The sequence below is a fragment of the Eucyclogobius newberryi genome, unplaced genomic scaffold (genome assembly GCF_026437365.1).
Source record: "Eucyclogobius newberryi isolate DKJ021-1_F unplaced genomic scaffold, fEucNew1.0.hap1 SCAF_17, whole genome shotgun sequence".
NCBI classification, from domain to species: Eukaryota; Metazoa; Chordata; class Actinopteri; order Gobiiformes; family Gobiidae; genus Eucyclogobius; species Eucyclogobius newberryi.
The window spans coordinates 29315377-29332271 of record NW_027315801.1 but is presented as its reverse complement, the minus strand read 5'-3'; the positions used below and the strand labels follow the sequence as shown (position 1 = coordinate 29332271).

General features: G+C 40.5%; 2 protein-coding genes across 2 annotated transcripts; both read left to right on the top strand.

Moving 5' to 3' along the window:
• The first annotated feature begins 270 nt into the window (after positions 1-270).
• tktb (transketolase b) lies at positions 271-6296 on the top strand. Its single transcript, XM_072449837.1, has 14 exons — positions 271-438; positions 1629-1746; positions 1824-1937; positions 2028-2125; positions 2686-2877; positions 3048-3175; positions 4082-4278; positions 4368-4532; positions 4603-4759; positions 4840-4970; positions 5041-5124; positions 5206-5302; positions 5415-5534; positions 5983-6296. The coding sequence occupies exons 1-14, from the start codon at positions 332-334 to the stop codon at positions 6153-6155; spliced, it is 1881 nt and encodes a 626-aa protein (XP_072305938.1). The 5' UTR covers positions 271-331; the 3' UTR covers positions 6156-6296.
• Positions 6297-7805: 1509 nt separating this feature from the next.
• Positions 7806-16051, top strand: LOC140362470 (extracellular matrix protein 2). The gene is given in 9 exon segments (XM_072448568.1): positions 7806-7930; positions 8017-8304; positions 8307-8574; positions 8787-8902; positions 9490-9622; positions 9963-10120; positions 10210-10349; positions 14732-15058; positions 15841-16051. Coding segments are annotated over 9 exon segments (1731 nt in total). The 5' UTR covers positions 7806-7816; the 3' UTR covers positions 16028-16051.
• Positions 16052-16895: the final 844 nt, after the last annotated feature.

The window sequence follows — 16895 nt, the reverse complement described above, 5'->3', positions numbered from 1 at the left end:
ACTTCCTGTCGTTGCTTCAATCATATAGAATTTGTCCCATAATTAATCTTATACCGAGAGACGTGAGTCCTGCCGCGTGCGTAACGTGCGCCACTCCGCTCCACCAATCACGGCGCATTGGAGGGCGCGCGGGTGGGCGTGGCCGCGCGGAGACATAAGTCCTCTTCCTCATCTCTGTCCCTCCTTCACCGCTGAACTCTCAGGAGCCATCACCGGATCTTCAGATCTTGTGGCGCAGCGTTTCCACAGCAGCGACACGGGTCAGACTCTTGTGCGTTTGAAGCAGACAAAAGTCCAGAGTTCAGTCACTTCCGTGTTTGACTCCGCCATCATGACGAGCTACCACAAACCCGACGAGAAAACTCTGCAGGGGCTGAAAGACGTCGCCAACAAGCTCAGGATCAACTCCATTAAAGCGACGTGCGCCTCCAATTCTGGGTAAGCGTTTGTGAGCATCAGTGGACGAGAGGTTCACGCAGAATAAATGAAATAAAGAGCATATTGTAATGTAAACTGCACTTGTGATTGAATGGAGTCTTTCACCTGCGGGCCACGGCGCACGTGCTGCGGATTATCTCGCGATGAAACACGCGATTGTACAGAAAGTTTTATTCAAACCAGATTTGCAGCAAACGTAATAATGAATCAAGCTTCAGATGCATAAACAAGTGTAATGCGAATCTATTGCATGTAATGATTAAGTAAAGTGTATGAAAAGGAAATGACTGATGTAATTAAGCATGTATTAGTATTGGTGTGAAATTGATTGTTACTACAAATCACATGATGTCTGTTCTGATCGCGTGGTCTGGTCAGTGCTTTAGATTAAACTGCAGCCTCACTGCGTTGATCCTAGTCTGGTCAAGTGAGTCAGTCTGGGAGTTGTAGTAATTATTAACCATTCTGCAGAGGTTTCTACTCATATGCGGATGTAGTAATCGACATAATGCACGGACCAGTTGTACTGTAGATAGAGCAGAAGATATGTCAGTGTGGTGAATGAATGAATGAACAATGGCTTAGTATTCGTTACAAAGACAGAAACAATGCTTCTTTATTTGTGACATTACCTTTTACTTCCTTCTGTTAAAGTACACACCTCGTTTCTTCCTTCCCGGATATTTTGTCAACTAATTTAATTTTTTTTACAGCAACACATCTCAACAAAGTCCAACTGGTAAATTGTGCATTGAGTGTGAGGTGTAACTAAAAAACAAACCAATTGTGATGTTTAGCATGTGAAAATAATGCACTTTTTAATTTTAAGGAACTTGATGTGGTAATGTTGAGTTACTAAACCTGTTCATTACGATACTGAGGCCAAAAAGCGGCAACTAACCTTTGCACAAGTTTGACTATTGACTTTGTGGTCTGAGCACATAGACATTTAAACTAACAATCTATCGACAAACTAGTCTTCTGATTTTTGCATTTAAGAATCAGAAAAGGTTTATTGCCAATGAACACAATTCATAAATATAGGAACTTGCTTTGGTGATTTCTAGATGACTTTGAGATTAGTTGTAATGCTTATCTTAGGAAAACAAAAATAATTGACGTGCAAAAGATCAGTCCACTGCATGACAACCCCAGAAACATAATCATCATTTTGTTTTTTGTACTTTCAGGCACCCTACATCATGCTGCAGCGCTGCCGAGCTCATGTCCGTATTGTTTTTCCACGCCATGCGCTACAAAGCTGACGATCCCCGCAACCAATGCAATGACCGCTTTGTACTGTCAAAAGTTAGTACATAGTCTTGATTCATGTTCTGGTGCCGCTTGTCAAATGAGAAACTGAGGGTCCCCTTGTCTGTCCACAGGGTCATGCTGCACCCGTCCTGTATGCGGCCTGGGCTGAGGCCGGATACGTAAAGGAAGCAGACCTGCTCAATCTCCGTAAGATTGACTGTGACTTGGAGGGGCATCCCACACCAGTATGTTTGAAATAATCCCTAAGTGTCGTGCCATTTTAATAGATGCACATATTTAAAGGTAATATGTGTTTAATTATTTAATCTTTTTAGAAACTGGCGTTTGTGGATGTGGCTACTGGTTCTCTAGGACAAGGTCTTGGAGCTGCTTGTGGTATGGCCTATACCGGAAAACACTTTGACAAATCCAGGTAAGTCTCAAACATATTCAAATAAGTCTGATCAATTTGATTTGCAGTTTTACAAACGCGCACATACTAGCATTTATCCGTCTCCTCATCTGTGACTTTGGGGTCTTGTGGCAGAAGCATCAGAAATGGCATGGTCAAAAGTTACAAATTGGATACTGTTTGATCTTAAAACTAGTATCAAAACTAGATACTCATTTGAACAAGTATCAATCTAAAACATATCTCAAACAGGACTAAATGTGACGTTTCTTGAACAATTGTTTTGTTTTAAATGATCTTGAGCTCCATCAGGCCTGACCACATGGCAACGCAAATACTATTTTGTGTTGTGAAAATGTCTTTTTTGGTCATTGTATCGAAATTGATAGACTATTGAACCTATTCCTTAGTGTAAAATTAAACTATTTGCTATCGCTACTCGGGAAGAACATTTAGTGTCAATTAATCCCTTCTGTTGCAACCCTTTACTACTGGATAAATGTATTGACTTCATTTGTTTACATGCATCTCTTTCATGCTTTCTAGAAACTCATGACATGTAAAATGTTTTCCTTTGGTAGCTACCGTGTGTACTGCATGCTGGGTGATGGCGAGTGTTCAGAGGGCTCAGTGTGGGAGGCCATGGCTTTCGCGTCTTACTACAAGCTGGACAACCTGGTGGCTATAATGGACGTGAACCGACTGGGCCAAAGTGAACCTGCTCCTCTGAAACACGACATGGAAACGTACCGCAAGCGCTGTGAAGCTTTTGGGTCAGTCTTTTCAGTATTCCTGCCTGTTTTTTTTTTTTTTTTTGTGCATTTCGCCTAATTTAAATATACTATAAAACTAAACTCTCCAGCATTGCAACATTTTTTGATGTACTTTGGCACCAGAGTAAATGCTGTTTTGACTTGACAGCTATTCGTCTGTTTTTGTGTAGGTGGAACACGTATGTCGTGGATGGACATGACGTGGAGGAGCTGTGCAAGGCTTTCTGGCAGGCTAAACAAGTGAAGGATAGACCTACTTGTATTGTAGCCAAGACCTTCAAAGGCAAAGGGCTCAAAAGTATGTCCATTTTGCATCTAAAAGATCTGATCAGATGTGCTGTAAATGTGTTAGCTTTTATTAATGGCAATGACATTTCTATTTTGATGGGACAAAAAGAACCCCCAAACTGGTTTTACCCATAGGATCCTATGGGTAAAACCAGTTTGTATTGGACTTAAAGAACTCTTTCCAGTCAAAATCCCTGCCCAATCACTTATTCTAATCAAAGTATGATTTTATTCTACTGTATGCTAAGGTCCGTGATCACAAACCACCTGGTCGATCCCAAAGACCCATTTCTATGTTTGTCTGGTATACATGTGACAAACGCGCTGAGCAACCAGTTGGTCACACACAGGACGACACTAGCTCGAGGGAACCGCAAGCTTTAGTTATATTTTGGCAGCTTCCTTGTGAGTTTAGCGGTCTCCTCACTGGAACTTACTGTTGGTGGATTCGCAAAACTCATGTGCTCAAAGGAGACTGGTAGGGCCATAGCGTAATCCTGCCTGTTCTCACTGTTTGGTGGTTGTCGTGAGCAGAAGGTCTCAGGCCCCTCCCCTGAGTGTTACCATGGTTATCACCAATAATAGTTAGAGCTACAAGTTGGTTCATTATTATGTCAAATTTATTACTCATTTAGTTGTGGCCATTTCAGTGACAACTGTATGATTGGAAAGTAATTTCAACACATTTCTCTAGCCCAGACGTGCATTACAGGTATTACAGGTATTTTGATAGTTAAAAATCAAACCACTTGCCTATGTAAACAAACAGTGCTACACCTTTTATCTTGGCATGTAGATCAAAATGATTGAGCATGTGAGTGAAAATTAATACGACGACGGAATTCTGGAATTTTCATAAGTTTGTCCAATGATCCTAGTATAAGCTCATGCCACAACCACTACGTTGTCTTTTTAGATATTGAAGACCTGGACAACTGGCACGGAAAGCCAGTCCCTAAAGATCGCGTTGATGAGCTCCTGAAGGACCTCCAGTCTCGTATCCAGGTCCCAAACAAGACCCTCTCCCCTCAGTTACCAGCTGATGATGCAGCTCCTGCAGACCTTAGCCCAATCGTCCTACCTTCACCTCCAGCTTACAAAAAAGGAGACAAGGTACTTTTTAGTAGTTTAGTCAGTGGATGCATAAAGGTAATGAGCATTGATCTACTTGTTCTTTAATGTTTGTGTGCTCTGGTCTTAAGATTTCCACTAGACGTGCCTATGGAGTTGCTCTGGCAAAACTAGGTCAGGCCAGTCAGAGAGTGGTGGCCCTGGACGGTGACACCAAAAACTCAACTTTCTCAGAAACCTTCAAGAAGGCGTTTCCCGATCGCTACATTGAATGCTTCATCGCTGAACAGAACATGGTGTGTACATTTTGACCCTGTTGAAAATGTGTTACACTTTGTGCCAACATTTACATTTTTCTCGCTTCAGGTGAGCGTGGCCATCGGCTGTGCCACGCGAGACCGCACCGTTGCCTTTGCCAGCACGTTTGCAGCGTTTATGTCCAGAGCTTATGACCAGATTCGAATGGGTGCCATATCGCAGACAAATGTGAACCTGGTGGGCTCCCACTGCGGCGTCTCTATCGGTACGATGGTCAAAAATCAAAGATATGCACATAATCCAATTGTCATGAACTACATGTGCTAAACGTCTTTCCTTTTTTAGGTGAGGATGGTCCTTCTCAGATGGCGCTTGAAGATTTGGCCATGTTCAGGGCAATCCCAACATGTACCGTGTTCTACCCCAGTGACGGAGTGTCCACAGAGAGGGCGCTGGAACTCGCAGCCAACACAAAGGTTTGTTCATTATAATTGGGATATTGTCTTAATTGGTGTTGCTTTTGTTTTAATTTTCTGTGCCTTTCAGGGTATTTGCTTCATCCGTACGAGCAGACCAGACACTGCTGTTATCTACTCTCCAGATGAAAAGTTGGAAATAGGAGTTGCACAGGTACATTTGAGTGTGTCAAAAGATGCAAAAAAGTTATAAAAGCCAAAACTACTTCTGAATAACGTTTGCTCTTTATCTCAGGTGGTAAGGCAGTCTGACAGTGATCGGGTTACGGTGATTGGAGCTGGGGTTACGCTCCATGAAGCGCTGGCTGCTGCAGACATCCTGGCCAGTGAAGGTAGTCTCTTACTGCCCTCTAGTGGATACAAGTGTGAAAGTCTTCTTTGTGGTGGCTCAGGCTCAACATTTGGTTTTATTCTATTTTTTTTTTTTTAATTAAATGTTTACAGGGAAGAATATCCGTGTAATTGACCCCTTCACCATCAAACCCCTGGATGCTGCCACAATTGTGTCCAGTGCCAGAGCAACTGGAGGACACATAATTACTGTTGAAGACCACTACAAAGAGGGTAAGAATTCTAAGTGGACAGCACGATTTTGGTCGTATGCGATGAAAGATTAGATTGTTGGAAAAATGTCTCTAGTCGGGACTCAATCGTAGGTTGTAGGTCTCGCAGTGAGGTTTTGAGGTCTCACTGGATAAAGAAACGACTTAAACAATTTTGTGCACAAAGTCAAAAGCTGCAATTTAATATGTATTTTATTATACATTATTGATGGTTATTTTGAAATCTTAGTCGCAGAATGAGACCACCTTGCTGCGATTATGATCAATCAAGTATGTGACATCAGCCAAAACAAGTGCTCTTTTGCCATCTCATTTTCAAATGCAAATTCCACACCTTGTGTGACGTCCATAAATACATGGACACCAGGCTTGCATAAGCGCTGATGAGCAGTTTTAATGGGACATCAGAATGGTGTCTGTTCCATAATTATACATGTATTTGTTTCCAGGTGGCCTTGGAGAAGCGGTTTTGTCTGCTGTTGCCACTGAACCTGGTATTGTTGTTACCCGGTTGGCAGTGTCTGGCGTACCACGGAGTGGAAAACCTCAGGAGCTCCTGGACCTTTATGGCATTAGTGCTAAACACATTGCTAATGCAGTGCGTCAGACCTTTGCAAACTAAAGCTAGTTTTATACCTCGTTAATAGCTTCTATTATTCTCATTTTGTTAATGCTGAAACCACTAAGACTATAACCATTACTTCAACATTATTTTTGAACCATCACATTTGTAGTGTTACAGCTTTGTGTGTGAAGAAAACCATGGTTGCTACTTTAGAACACACTTCCACATTCCTCCAGTCTTAATCACTGATTTAGTCTACCGAATGAATTTCATGCTATTTTAGTTCATAATTGTCGACCTTTTACTAATGCTGTCTACTAATACTTTTTGCTTTAATTGTTGAAATAACCATAAACAATGGACTGTAAAATGCCTAATACGTTCCAAAGCGACACATTTCAAATCCATCTGTGGTGTGAATAAAAGAATATCTCAACCTTCTGTGTTGTTTACTTGTTTTTACTAATTATTGTGATGGGGAAATGTTAGCCAAGGAATGTGTTTATGAACACAATGCCTCTAAAATGACACTACTTCTCTTCAGTGGTGACCTCAAAAATACTCTTCAGTATCTTAGTTGATGTTGCCTAGAACCGTACCAATGACGGGTAGACAGATTTAGTGTGTGTTTGTGTAGTTACAGAACAAATAGAAAGGTGCTGTGCAGATTTCACTCCTCAGTGAAAAGCCCAGCGTCTCCTCACTGGCCTGCATGAGGCACCTGTTCTGTTTGACCCTGGAGGTCATGTACAGCTTCTGTAGGTCACATGTGTCATCACGGTCTGTCTGAGGCAGGTTGTGTATCCAGACACCATGTCTTCAGCGTTTGTATTTTATTTAATACTTGGATGTCACTGGACTCAGGCCAAACATGCTAAACTCTGGTCTGAACTTTCGAACAACCTTGTAATGGACTGTCCGTCAGCATTTACAGGTATGAAAGTATGAAAGTGCACGGGGAAGGACCGGGAGCAGGGCAGACCAAGGTTACCAAGGCCTTTATTACCAACGTGAGAGTTTATTTTTTTTTACCTCCGCCTCCTAGATATTCCATTCTCACGTCTTGTCCTGTCTCTACTTTAACCTCGACAGACACAGTGCATTACAAGTCAGTTTTGTCTTACAGCATCTTGGATACACAACTCTACAGGGATTCACTTATTTGAATTATCAATTATATTCAATTGCACTGAAACTCAAACTTTTTCTGCAGATGGAAGCGATGTGGCTTATTGTCATTGCAATAAGTGGTTGGATTTTGAGAGGACAAGCTTTTGACATTTGGTCTGACCGAGACGTATCACACGAGTCGAATGAATTGGAAAAAGCAATTCAAATAAACAAGGGCAAAATAAGAGCACTGGCTGCCTATGTTTTGGAGACAAATGAAACAGAAGGTAAGTGATTTTAATTGTTTCTACTTGACCTTGGTGACACACAACATTGTATTAACACTGTAACATGACTTATTCATGCTTAATTTTAATATCAATTTCAAGCAAAACAAAGTATATTGTAACACACTGTGTGCAACAAACTGCAAAATTATAATATTGCTTTATGTATTGTGTAAAAATCTGTTTTTCTTATTGCAATTTAACCTCTGTTTCTTGTAGTATTTTATTATAGACTTGGCTAAAGCAGTGTACCAAAGAATTCATAATATTGCCATTACTTTACTAACCGATTTTGATTTATTATAACATAAAGATTTCCAAATGACCCAAAATAATAATCCATGGGGACCGGACTTCAGTGAGCTCATCAGGAGTAAGAGAGGCATCTGGGGCCGAAAACATGTGGCGACTGTGGCATCCACTGCATATCGAATAGTAAGAATACTCACCAAAAATACATTTTCTTACACTTTCTCTATGTGATGGTTTACAGTTTTGTGGCTCTTCTTCATTGTGTGCAGTTGGGCCTAACGCAGCCTCTGAAGGGATGGAGAAGCAAGACAGAGAACACCACCAGCGGCTTCATGTCGGCACTGAAAGACCTATACACTGAAAAACAACGTCTTATGGACAACAAAGCAAAGGTAGAGGAGGAAGAGGAGGACGATGATGATGATGATGATGAAGATGACGATGATGATGAGGAGGAGGAGGAGGAGGAGGAGGAGGAGGAGGAGGAAGAAGAGGTTTTTTATTTTTCAAATGTAAAATGTATTTACTACAAGTGAACATTAATAGCAATGTGTATTTCTGTGTCACCAAGGAGGAAGAGGAAGAAGAAGAAGAAGAAGAGGAGGAAGAAGAGGAAGAAGAAGAGGAAGAAGAAGAGGAAGAAGAAGAGGAAGAACCTACCGAGGTCCCCAATAACCAAACAGAGACCCACAGCAGCAGTTTGGGACAGTCCCAGCAGCCAGCAGACTGTGTTGTTGCTGCTGAAGGAGAGCTCAGCTGCAGAGACCTGGGCCTGACTCAGCTGCCAATCATCCACAACCTGGACATCACCAAAATGGACATGACAGGTTTGTGCATAGAAAGTCACCTACGGGGGCTCTGGAGTTTCTTGTGACGTAAACATTTGATATTTAAGGTTCTAGTTGTTTGCAAAGTTAGTATTGAGACGATCTGATTCTAAGCGCTATTAATTCTACTCATCATCATAGTAGGATTCAGCAAAGTGAATTATTCCATTATTTTACTAATCTGTGTGTTTTCTTCTCACATTCTTTTTAAGGCAACAGACTAAAAAACATACTTCCAAAAGATTTCTCTGGCCTGACAAACCTGAACATACTGGACCTGAGCAGAAACGAACTAGTGGATGACGCACTGAGCCAGCGTCCCCTTTCTGTGAGTAATGGAAGTACAACTAGTATGGAAAAAGTATACTACAGCCCTCTGGAGGCTGTAATGCACTTGTGCTGCTCTGAGGCTGCATCTTTACTCTGATTTTACAAGCAACTGCTCCATTAATTGTAAAAAAACAAACAAACAGTATTATACAATATCATTTTGGTAATTTAGGAGTGTTCAGATCTGCATTAGCTTATCTAAATATATATTATTTTGATGACCACAAGCCACAGTGAGGCTGCCCTGCCACACTGTGACCAGTCATCTGCCATGCCACGTTTTAACAACTCTATCAAAATAGCAAATTTCCTATCGCAAGTCCTGGGAAAAATAAAAACTTTAAAATATTCCACATTCCATTCACACAAGCTGCTATAATAACAGAGTAAAAAAAAAGTCCAACACTTATCCTTGACACACACAGAAACCACTGTGACAAAAATACACAATGGGTGACGTGGGAGAGATTTTCTCATTTTGGTACTTTGGTGAACTCAGTATGCCAATTATGGACTTAGAGACGCATATGCATTAAGTCTATTTTATAACCGACTGTTTTTCCTCCATCTGAATCTCTTTGACAGAATTTGACCCTTCTAAAGATGTTAAACCTGGACGATAACCTGCTCACCACGATACCAGAGCTGCCACTCTCTTTGGAAATGCTATCGATCAACAACAACAGACTCAGTACAATCACCTCTCACAGTTTCAGAGGTACGAAATGCTCTTTTACTATCATGAACTCTACTACAACTCCATGCAAACCTTTCCCGCTGTAAGAATGTTCAGACAATCTTTTAACAATCTTTCATAAATGTGCTGAAATGTGCCTGTAAATTGTACAAGTCCAATATTCCAATTTTGCAGATCTCCAAACAGCAATTGCAATATTATAATTCCCCCCCTGATATATCTCCCATTTCTTATTCATACCTTTAATAGTGACAGATTAATGTTTGGCTTGTGCTTCAGAACCCCAAGATACAATTCACATATTCTTTTGTTGTTGATGTGAATCCATTTATTTAACCCTTAACAACATGTCCTATTTTAGGGCTGACAAACCTTGTGAGTCTAGAGATGGAGAAGAACTTCCTTCACGAAGGCTCAGTCTCACCTCAGGCTTTCAAACCTTTGGAGAACCTCTTTCAACTTCAGATAGATAATAACCGCTTCAGTTCCTTCCCTCGGGGCCTCCCGCGCACTCTGCAGGTAACAGGCTCTAAAACACACAACAAAAACACATTTCTTTAAATCAGAACAGACTAAAAGCTGCCAGTTTTGTTTTCTTTGTCATTTAGGAGTTGGAGATCAGTGAAAACTTCATTGAAGAGATGAGCGAGGAGGCTCTGCGAGGGTGTGGTCATCTAAGAGCGTTGGACATGAGCCACAACCTGCTGCACCAGAGAAGCGTTGCACTCAACACCTGGAGACTGGCAGGGTATGACTGCAACACACTTACACTCCCTTGAATTACCACAAGAGGGTAAAATCCATCATCTTTAAACTGCACGTGATATAACTGGTCTGATTGTGCGAAAACTATGGCCACACTCATGGTTTTATGCTCTACCTCTTTATAATCCATCTACACACACACACACACACACACACAGGGCGGAGTGCGTCTTGTGAGTCAAAGTGTGCCTTGTTTAAATATAGTAAAATGTGTGCTTTCCCTTTTTCTCGGGCATCATTTTGAACCGCAGTGGGAAAGAAAAGAACAAAAATGAAAACGGAACACTGCCCACCAGAAGTACTGAATCATCTTTATACAGGCTGTAAAGTTGTCTAAATGTTAGAAGCAAAACACTTTTCACCGACCTTTTGTCCCAGGCTGTTCCAGTCCTCACTCTGTAACATGCACACACTTATGAATTAAATGTCATTATAGCAAAAGGTTAAAACACTTTAAAAAGATATTACATCAAACAGAAATCGTATATTCAAGGCAAATTGAGAAATATAAAGTGCATCAAGCAGAACGGCCCTGCAGAGTTAACATTAGTGTGTTTGGGTTGAGCCAAGTACCCAGTCAATGTTAATGTTGCCTCCCACTGTGTCTGGGGATTTGGAAACTAATTAGAGCGCCATCATGGTCAGCCTTCTGGCTTGAGAGGCAGCACTTAATATGTGTCATTTGGGAATATATTTTCTCTGTGAGTTGCTAAACAACCTAAACATCTGTTCACCATTTCAACACAGGTACAGTGTGTGCAGTCTATGCAGTAGTCCCATAATAAATGTTATTATTCTGTCAGACGTACTCTTAGAAAGGTCTGCTCAAGGGCACCACACACTTCATCCCGACTTTCATCTTTGAAATACACTTAAAGCTACATGCCATACCAGCCTTCCATAGTTCTCAACAAACTATATCTATTATTTGTTGTTGGGAAATGGCAGGTTTTGTCTATAGGAGTTTTTGTTTATAAGAGGTTTTTTAAACTTCCTATAAGTTATCTGTTCTTTTCCTCTGTATCTACCTGCGTTGCAACAATGAAATTTCCCCATGTGTGGACACTAAAGGATTATCTTATCTTATCCAAATAGTTAAATCAAATCATTATCATGTGTTTTGGGATTGTCTGACTGTTCATAAACGTTGCACTGAGATTAAAAAATAAAAATGTCATTAAATTAACTTATAACGCAATGAAAACAAGAGGAACACCTTTGGAATGTACTTTTGGATGACAAAGAATGAACCACATGTCAAGGACTAGACTCAGATAAAACAATGGGCATTTATAAAACGGTGAAAACCCTTCTCAGTGACAAACAGGACATGATCCCAAACATTGTCTAGATCAGAACAATTCAATACCAGCTCCAGTTGTTTTGTTGTTCCATCTCTGTGTTCTCATAATTATAATAATGCTATTTTTGATGGTAATTACACACACTCTCAGCGCGGAGGTTGTGGGTTCAGCTCTACATAAAGAGGGATTATATCATAAGAAAAATAGGACTGATGTGAGCGACTACAATGATACGTTGTAATTGTAAACTATTGTCATATATATTACATATTCTACATCTGAATCAAAGCTCTCTGAATCAGATTTATTCAACATAATGATTTTGGCTGCAGGCTCAGAGTGATTGAGGATGTGTATGTTGTGTCTGATAAAACACATCTGTTTATTCTCAAAACAATTCTAATTAGTTCTGTCAAAACATTTACATAATCACAAAAGAGACCACCTCATTTTTTTCTTAATGTTCAAAATGTTCTAGGTTAAAGCCGGGTACATCATTTTCACACCACGAAAGGAGGAAGTATATTTAAACTGGAACTAGTTCTTAGCTCTCACAACCCATTTGACACATCGTTAATATCCACGTGCATCATTTAAGGCACGTGCACAGTTTTAGAAAAGCTTTTTTCAGGACCAATCAGAGCGCTGCTTTCGGATTGACGAGAAATAACTCATTATTACATACAACTGTTCACAATGTTCATATTTTACGCTTAACAGTTGTTGTTGTTGTTGTTGTTGTTGCGTTTGTGGTAGTAGTACGTACAATTACAAGACAAAAAAAGTCACCCTCACATCCTTTCATGTGTTGAAAAGCGTGCCTTAAATGTTCCACAGTATGGCATTTAACGTATTACTGTTGCTCAAAAATACATTGAAAAACATGTGCGAGCAGCGTCACCTCTCCACAGATCTGACCTGTACCGGGCCTGATGGCGTCACCTGCTTGTCCCCATGGAAACAGATACGTTTAATGTCACACTGAGGAACATTCGAACAACAAAGCAAAGCAATATGTGTTCGTGGAGACAAGTGGAAGTAGCCGGGGAAAACTCTAATCTGTGCGATCAAAGCCTATACTTACTTTTAGAGAGACTACAGCACCGGCCACTATTACACTGTGTATTCATAACCGCTCCTGAAGACGTGACACATGCCATTTTCACTCATTAATCATTCATCACAGTCTTATTTCCATTACAGTCTTAGTCTGTCTGGTGCGCTGTCTCCTGTGGCACTATTACCCGTGGTTCTGCTTGGATTTCCACCGTGCAGGGACAGCGCAGTCTGAGCTACGTTGGTACATCACTTTGGCACAGATGGAAATATTTGAGTGAGTGTGAGACAGACACACCACTGTGCCCTGGTCATTAATAAAACTATAAGGATGAGTAGAGCTTGGATCAGGTAATGAAGGCCCTCATTTCAAAAACATTCTAGGGCACGTATTCTTCAGCGTAGTGATACGTTATAATAATCATTTAAATACATTTTCTTGCATTTATTTTACACTTCCATAGTTTGTCTTTCGAAACTTTTATGACACCAGGAGACTGTAGGGCCGATTATGTACCGTATTTTCCGGACTATAAGTCGCACCTTTATTCATAGTTTTGGCCGGGATGCGACTTATACTTACATTTATACTTATATACTTATACTCCGGTGCGACTTATATGTGATATTATTTGTTATTTTCACACTTGCAACCGCATTTCATACTCCAGTGCAACTTATATATGTTTTTTTCTTCTCTATTATGCATTTTTTGGCTGGTGCGACTTATAGAAAATAAAACATTTTGGGTGAGCTTTGTGCACTTTTACTGCAATAACCATATGAGGAGACTTGTGGCCAAACTTTTATAGTATATATGGATTCCACTAGTTATCCCTAATCATTATTGCTTCAAGTAGGCTCTGACATGTTATTCTCTGTTGTGTATTGCTTGTCTTTCTCTGCCCCTGGTCTCGCACATCCTGTATTCTGAATTGACAGAGCTCTCATTTGCTGGACTTCATGCTAGAAATGAAAAACAGCTGGGTTTGAACTATATATGAACGAACAAGATATTGTATTTTTTTCTGGTGACTCGGGATAGTTTGTTCATTTTCAGCTCGCTTTTCTCAGCCTGGGACCTGTATCTTTCACTCTCAGTTGAGGCCCCCGTGCTTTTGTGTGGTGTGCAGCCTCGGGCACATCTCCTGCTGCTCTCCCCATAGTTTAGCCTTTCACTCTGAACTCCCCAGCAGCGCTAATCTGGAGCAAAGACTGCAAAAGCAAAGACCAGTTAATAAACCAGAGGCAGGCCTAGAACATTCTTGCCACAAATCTGATCTATTATACACATGCCATTAATAAATATAAAGGAAAGTACATTTTTCAGTTAGGAAATTCAGTTGAACAGGACATGATGTATGGCTTGATTCAGAAAAAAGGAGGGTTCAGATGAATGCATTAATCTGATTGGCAGTAATAATAGTCCTAGCGGTAGTGATAGTCAGTACACTTTGCAGCAATAGTAGCATTAAGCACGTCATGTAAAAATAAATGAATACAGATAAAAAGATATATGAAATATGAAAGTGGGCAGTGGTGGGACTTAATTGTGTTACTTAAAAAAAATAGATCAGTCAAAAAGAGTATAAAAGTACAGCTTTAAATCTTTTTACTTTAAGCGAAAAAAGTAATTAACAGATTTTTTGATTTTAAGTGACAAATTATGTATTTTTCATCAGAAATCATTTTCCTGGTAATATAATTGAGATTTGAAACTCAAAAAATGCCGGCAATATGGGCAAAACAGGCTTAAAAAAAACAAAAAGTACAGATACCTGCGCTCAAATAGTTGTGAAGTAGAAGTGCAGTTCTATTTTGTTACTTTCCACCACTGAAATTGGAAAGGGACGAATGAAATGATGGTCGTTGTAGTACCAGTAGTCGTCCTGTAGTAATAGTGGTACTTGTGACACGACTTGTTGTTGCAGTGACAGTAGCAGTAAGCTCCTGCTCACGTTATTCTATTGCACATTTAACATTTTCCTTTTGTGTACGCTTTCAGTTCCCTTGAGTCCCTGGACCTGTCCTTCAACCGGTTCACTTCAGTCCCCACCGATCTGCCCCGCCCTCTGCTCAAACTAAACTTGAGCCACAACAACATCAGCAGTGTCCCCGCCTTCACCTTCAGACACCTGCGCCCCGGCCTGGCCTCGCTGCGACTGTCCCACAATGACTTAAGGGACCAGGGGGTGCAGCGTCACTCCTTTGTGGGCACATACCGGACCCTTAGGGAGCTGCTGCTGGACAACAACAGTCTGAAGGAGATTCCACGATGTGTGAGGCAGTTTAAGACCCTGCAGGTGCTCAGGATGGACAACAACCAGATCAGGTGAATGAGTCTGTTTTTATTATCTGCAAACTGAAAATCTAAATCTATAATCTGAAAATATGTGCAAAAAGAAATACTGTAGTAAAAGTAAAGATTTTGAAATACCTTGAACCAGGGGTGTCCAAACTTTTTTCACCAAGGGCCGCATTTTGAAACTTAAACGAGGCAGAGGAGGGCCACAAACAACTTGACAATGTCGAATTTGTTGAACGACATAAAGTAAATAATTCGAAATTTTGCATTTTACGTAATTGCGATGAGCCTCCACACCTTTAATTAGACTTAGAAAATTAATCATAGGTTGGTATAACATCAATATGCCTGAATGTTCACAATTTCACAGTAAAAAGTACTACTTTTTGTTTTTTGGGCCAACATAGCAGGAAGCTGGAGGGGCAACAAAAATTGGTCTGAGGGCCGCATTTGGCCCCCGGGCCCTGGCTTGGACATGCCTGCCTTAAACCTTTAAAATGTGATTCTTAACTCTTTAAAGGACCATTCATTTTATTTTACAGGTTTATAGACTCGATTACTAAAAATATGAATCTGGTTCAATGTTTGTAGATTTTTCATTTTAATACAATTCAAGACAATTATTACAAAGAATCAGCCCTGATTGTGTTTACCAGCAGGTTTCAGTTTGAATAATTCTTTCAAAAACATTTCCCTTAGACTCCTGTCCTCCATCAACACAAACACAACCTATTGCCTTGACGTGCCGTAAACAGAAACAACGGAACATGCGACTATGAGCTGAAGTTTATTTTCTATATGTCCTTCAGGCTGGTGAACAAGTGGGGAGTGTGCCACCCTCGGAACTCAGGAACCACCTTGGCCTCTGTCCACATAGAAAACAATCAGATAGATGTGGAAAAAGTCCCTCAAAACGCCTTCAGCTGCGTCACCGGTGCAGAGGGGCTGGTCCTGGTTCCACAAATGGGATACGACGATGAACAGAACGTGGTGTAAAAACACATATCCGAGTACAATGCAAACGTTTTCAATATATATTCTTCTTCACTCTAGACATTGTATTACACATGTTCAAATCAAACATACTGAAAGAATCTGTTCAAATAAAGTGCTTGTCTGTCTGGGTAATTCTTCTTTCTTTCTGATTTTTGACATAGAAACAGAAGTCAGCAGATATAAAAGAATACATGTGCTTTATAGTTTATGGATTATGTTTTGAATTATGTAGTAATTCTACAACAACTGTTACTTCCCTTGTCAATGTGGGCGGTGGAACTCAAAAAGACATTGTTAGAATATATGAGATTTCTTAGGAAGTCAAACATAAACTTGTATTGGCTTTGCGTGACCAGATGACCTCCAAAATAAACACCCACTATTGTGTGAAGCCCACATATTTTCACTTGGATCCCCGCAGACGTCCTCCCGATGCACAGAATGTTGTGTCGTGCAGGGCAGGATCACTTTCAGCAGTTCAGTTGGATAGTACCGTATATGCGTGACTGGCCTGGGATACTTGTAGAGGAGTGGGAATAATTATTTAGGTAAGCAGTGGGGGCATTGGGGGAAAAAAAAGTGTTTTAGAGGACCGAAATGCCAAGGAATTTTATACAATATAGAGATTGTTCTGGGACGGTCTGTAAAATGATTAGATTAGAGCAACATGAGGGAAGTAACGTGAACCGCGGAGGCCAAAAAAAAAGGGGATTCAAAACAGCAGTGCACTCTGGAGAAATGTTTATGTTGAGGTTGTTTTTAACGCTATGGGAACTAATGCCACTGAGTGTTTGAGCCCAGCCAACCGTATCCACAAAATGACATTCACGTCCAGAGTCTTTTCACTGTTTGTCACTTGTGTAAACTG

Excerpts from the sequence above, each read along its gene's own strand:
- tktb (XM_072449837.1), top strand. The coding sequence starts at position 332 with ATGACGAGCTACCACAAACCCGACGAGAAAACTCTGCAGGGGCTGAAA. Across the intron at positions 4,533-4,602 it reads TCATCGCTGAACAGAACATG|GTGAGCGTGGCCATCGGCTG; the intron begins GTGTGTACATTT and ends TTCTCGCTTCAG. Across the intron at positions 5,535-5,982 it reads TGAAGACCACTACAAAGAGG|GTGGCCTTGGAGAAGCGGTT; the intron begins GTAAGAATTCTA and ends ATTTGTTTCCAG.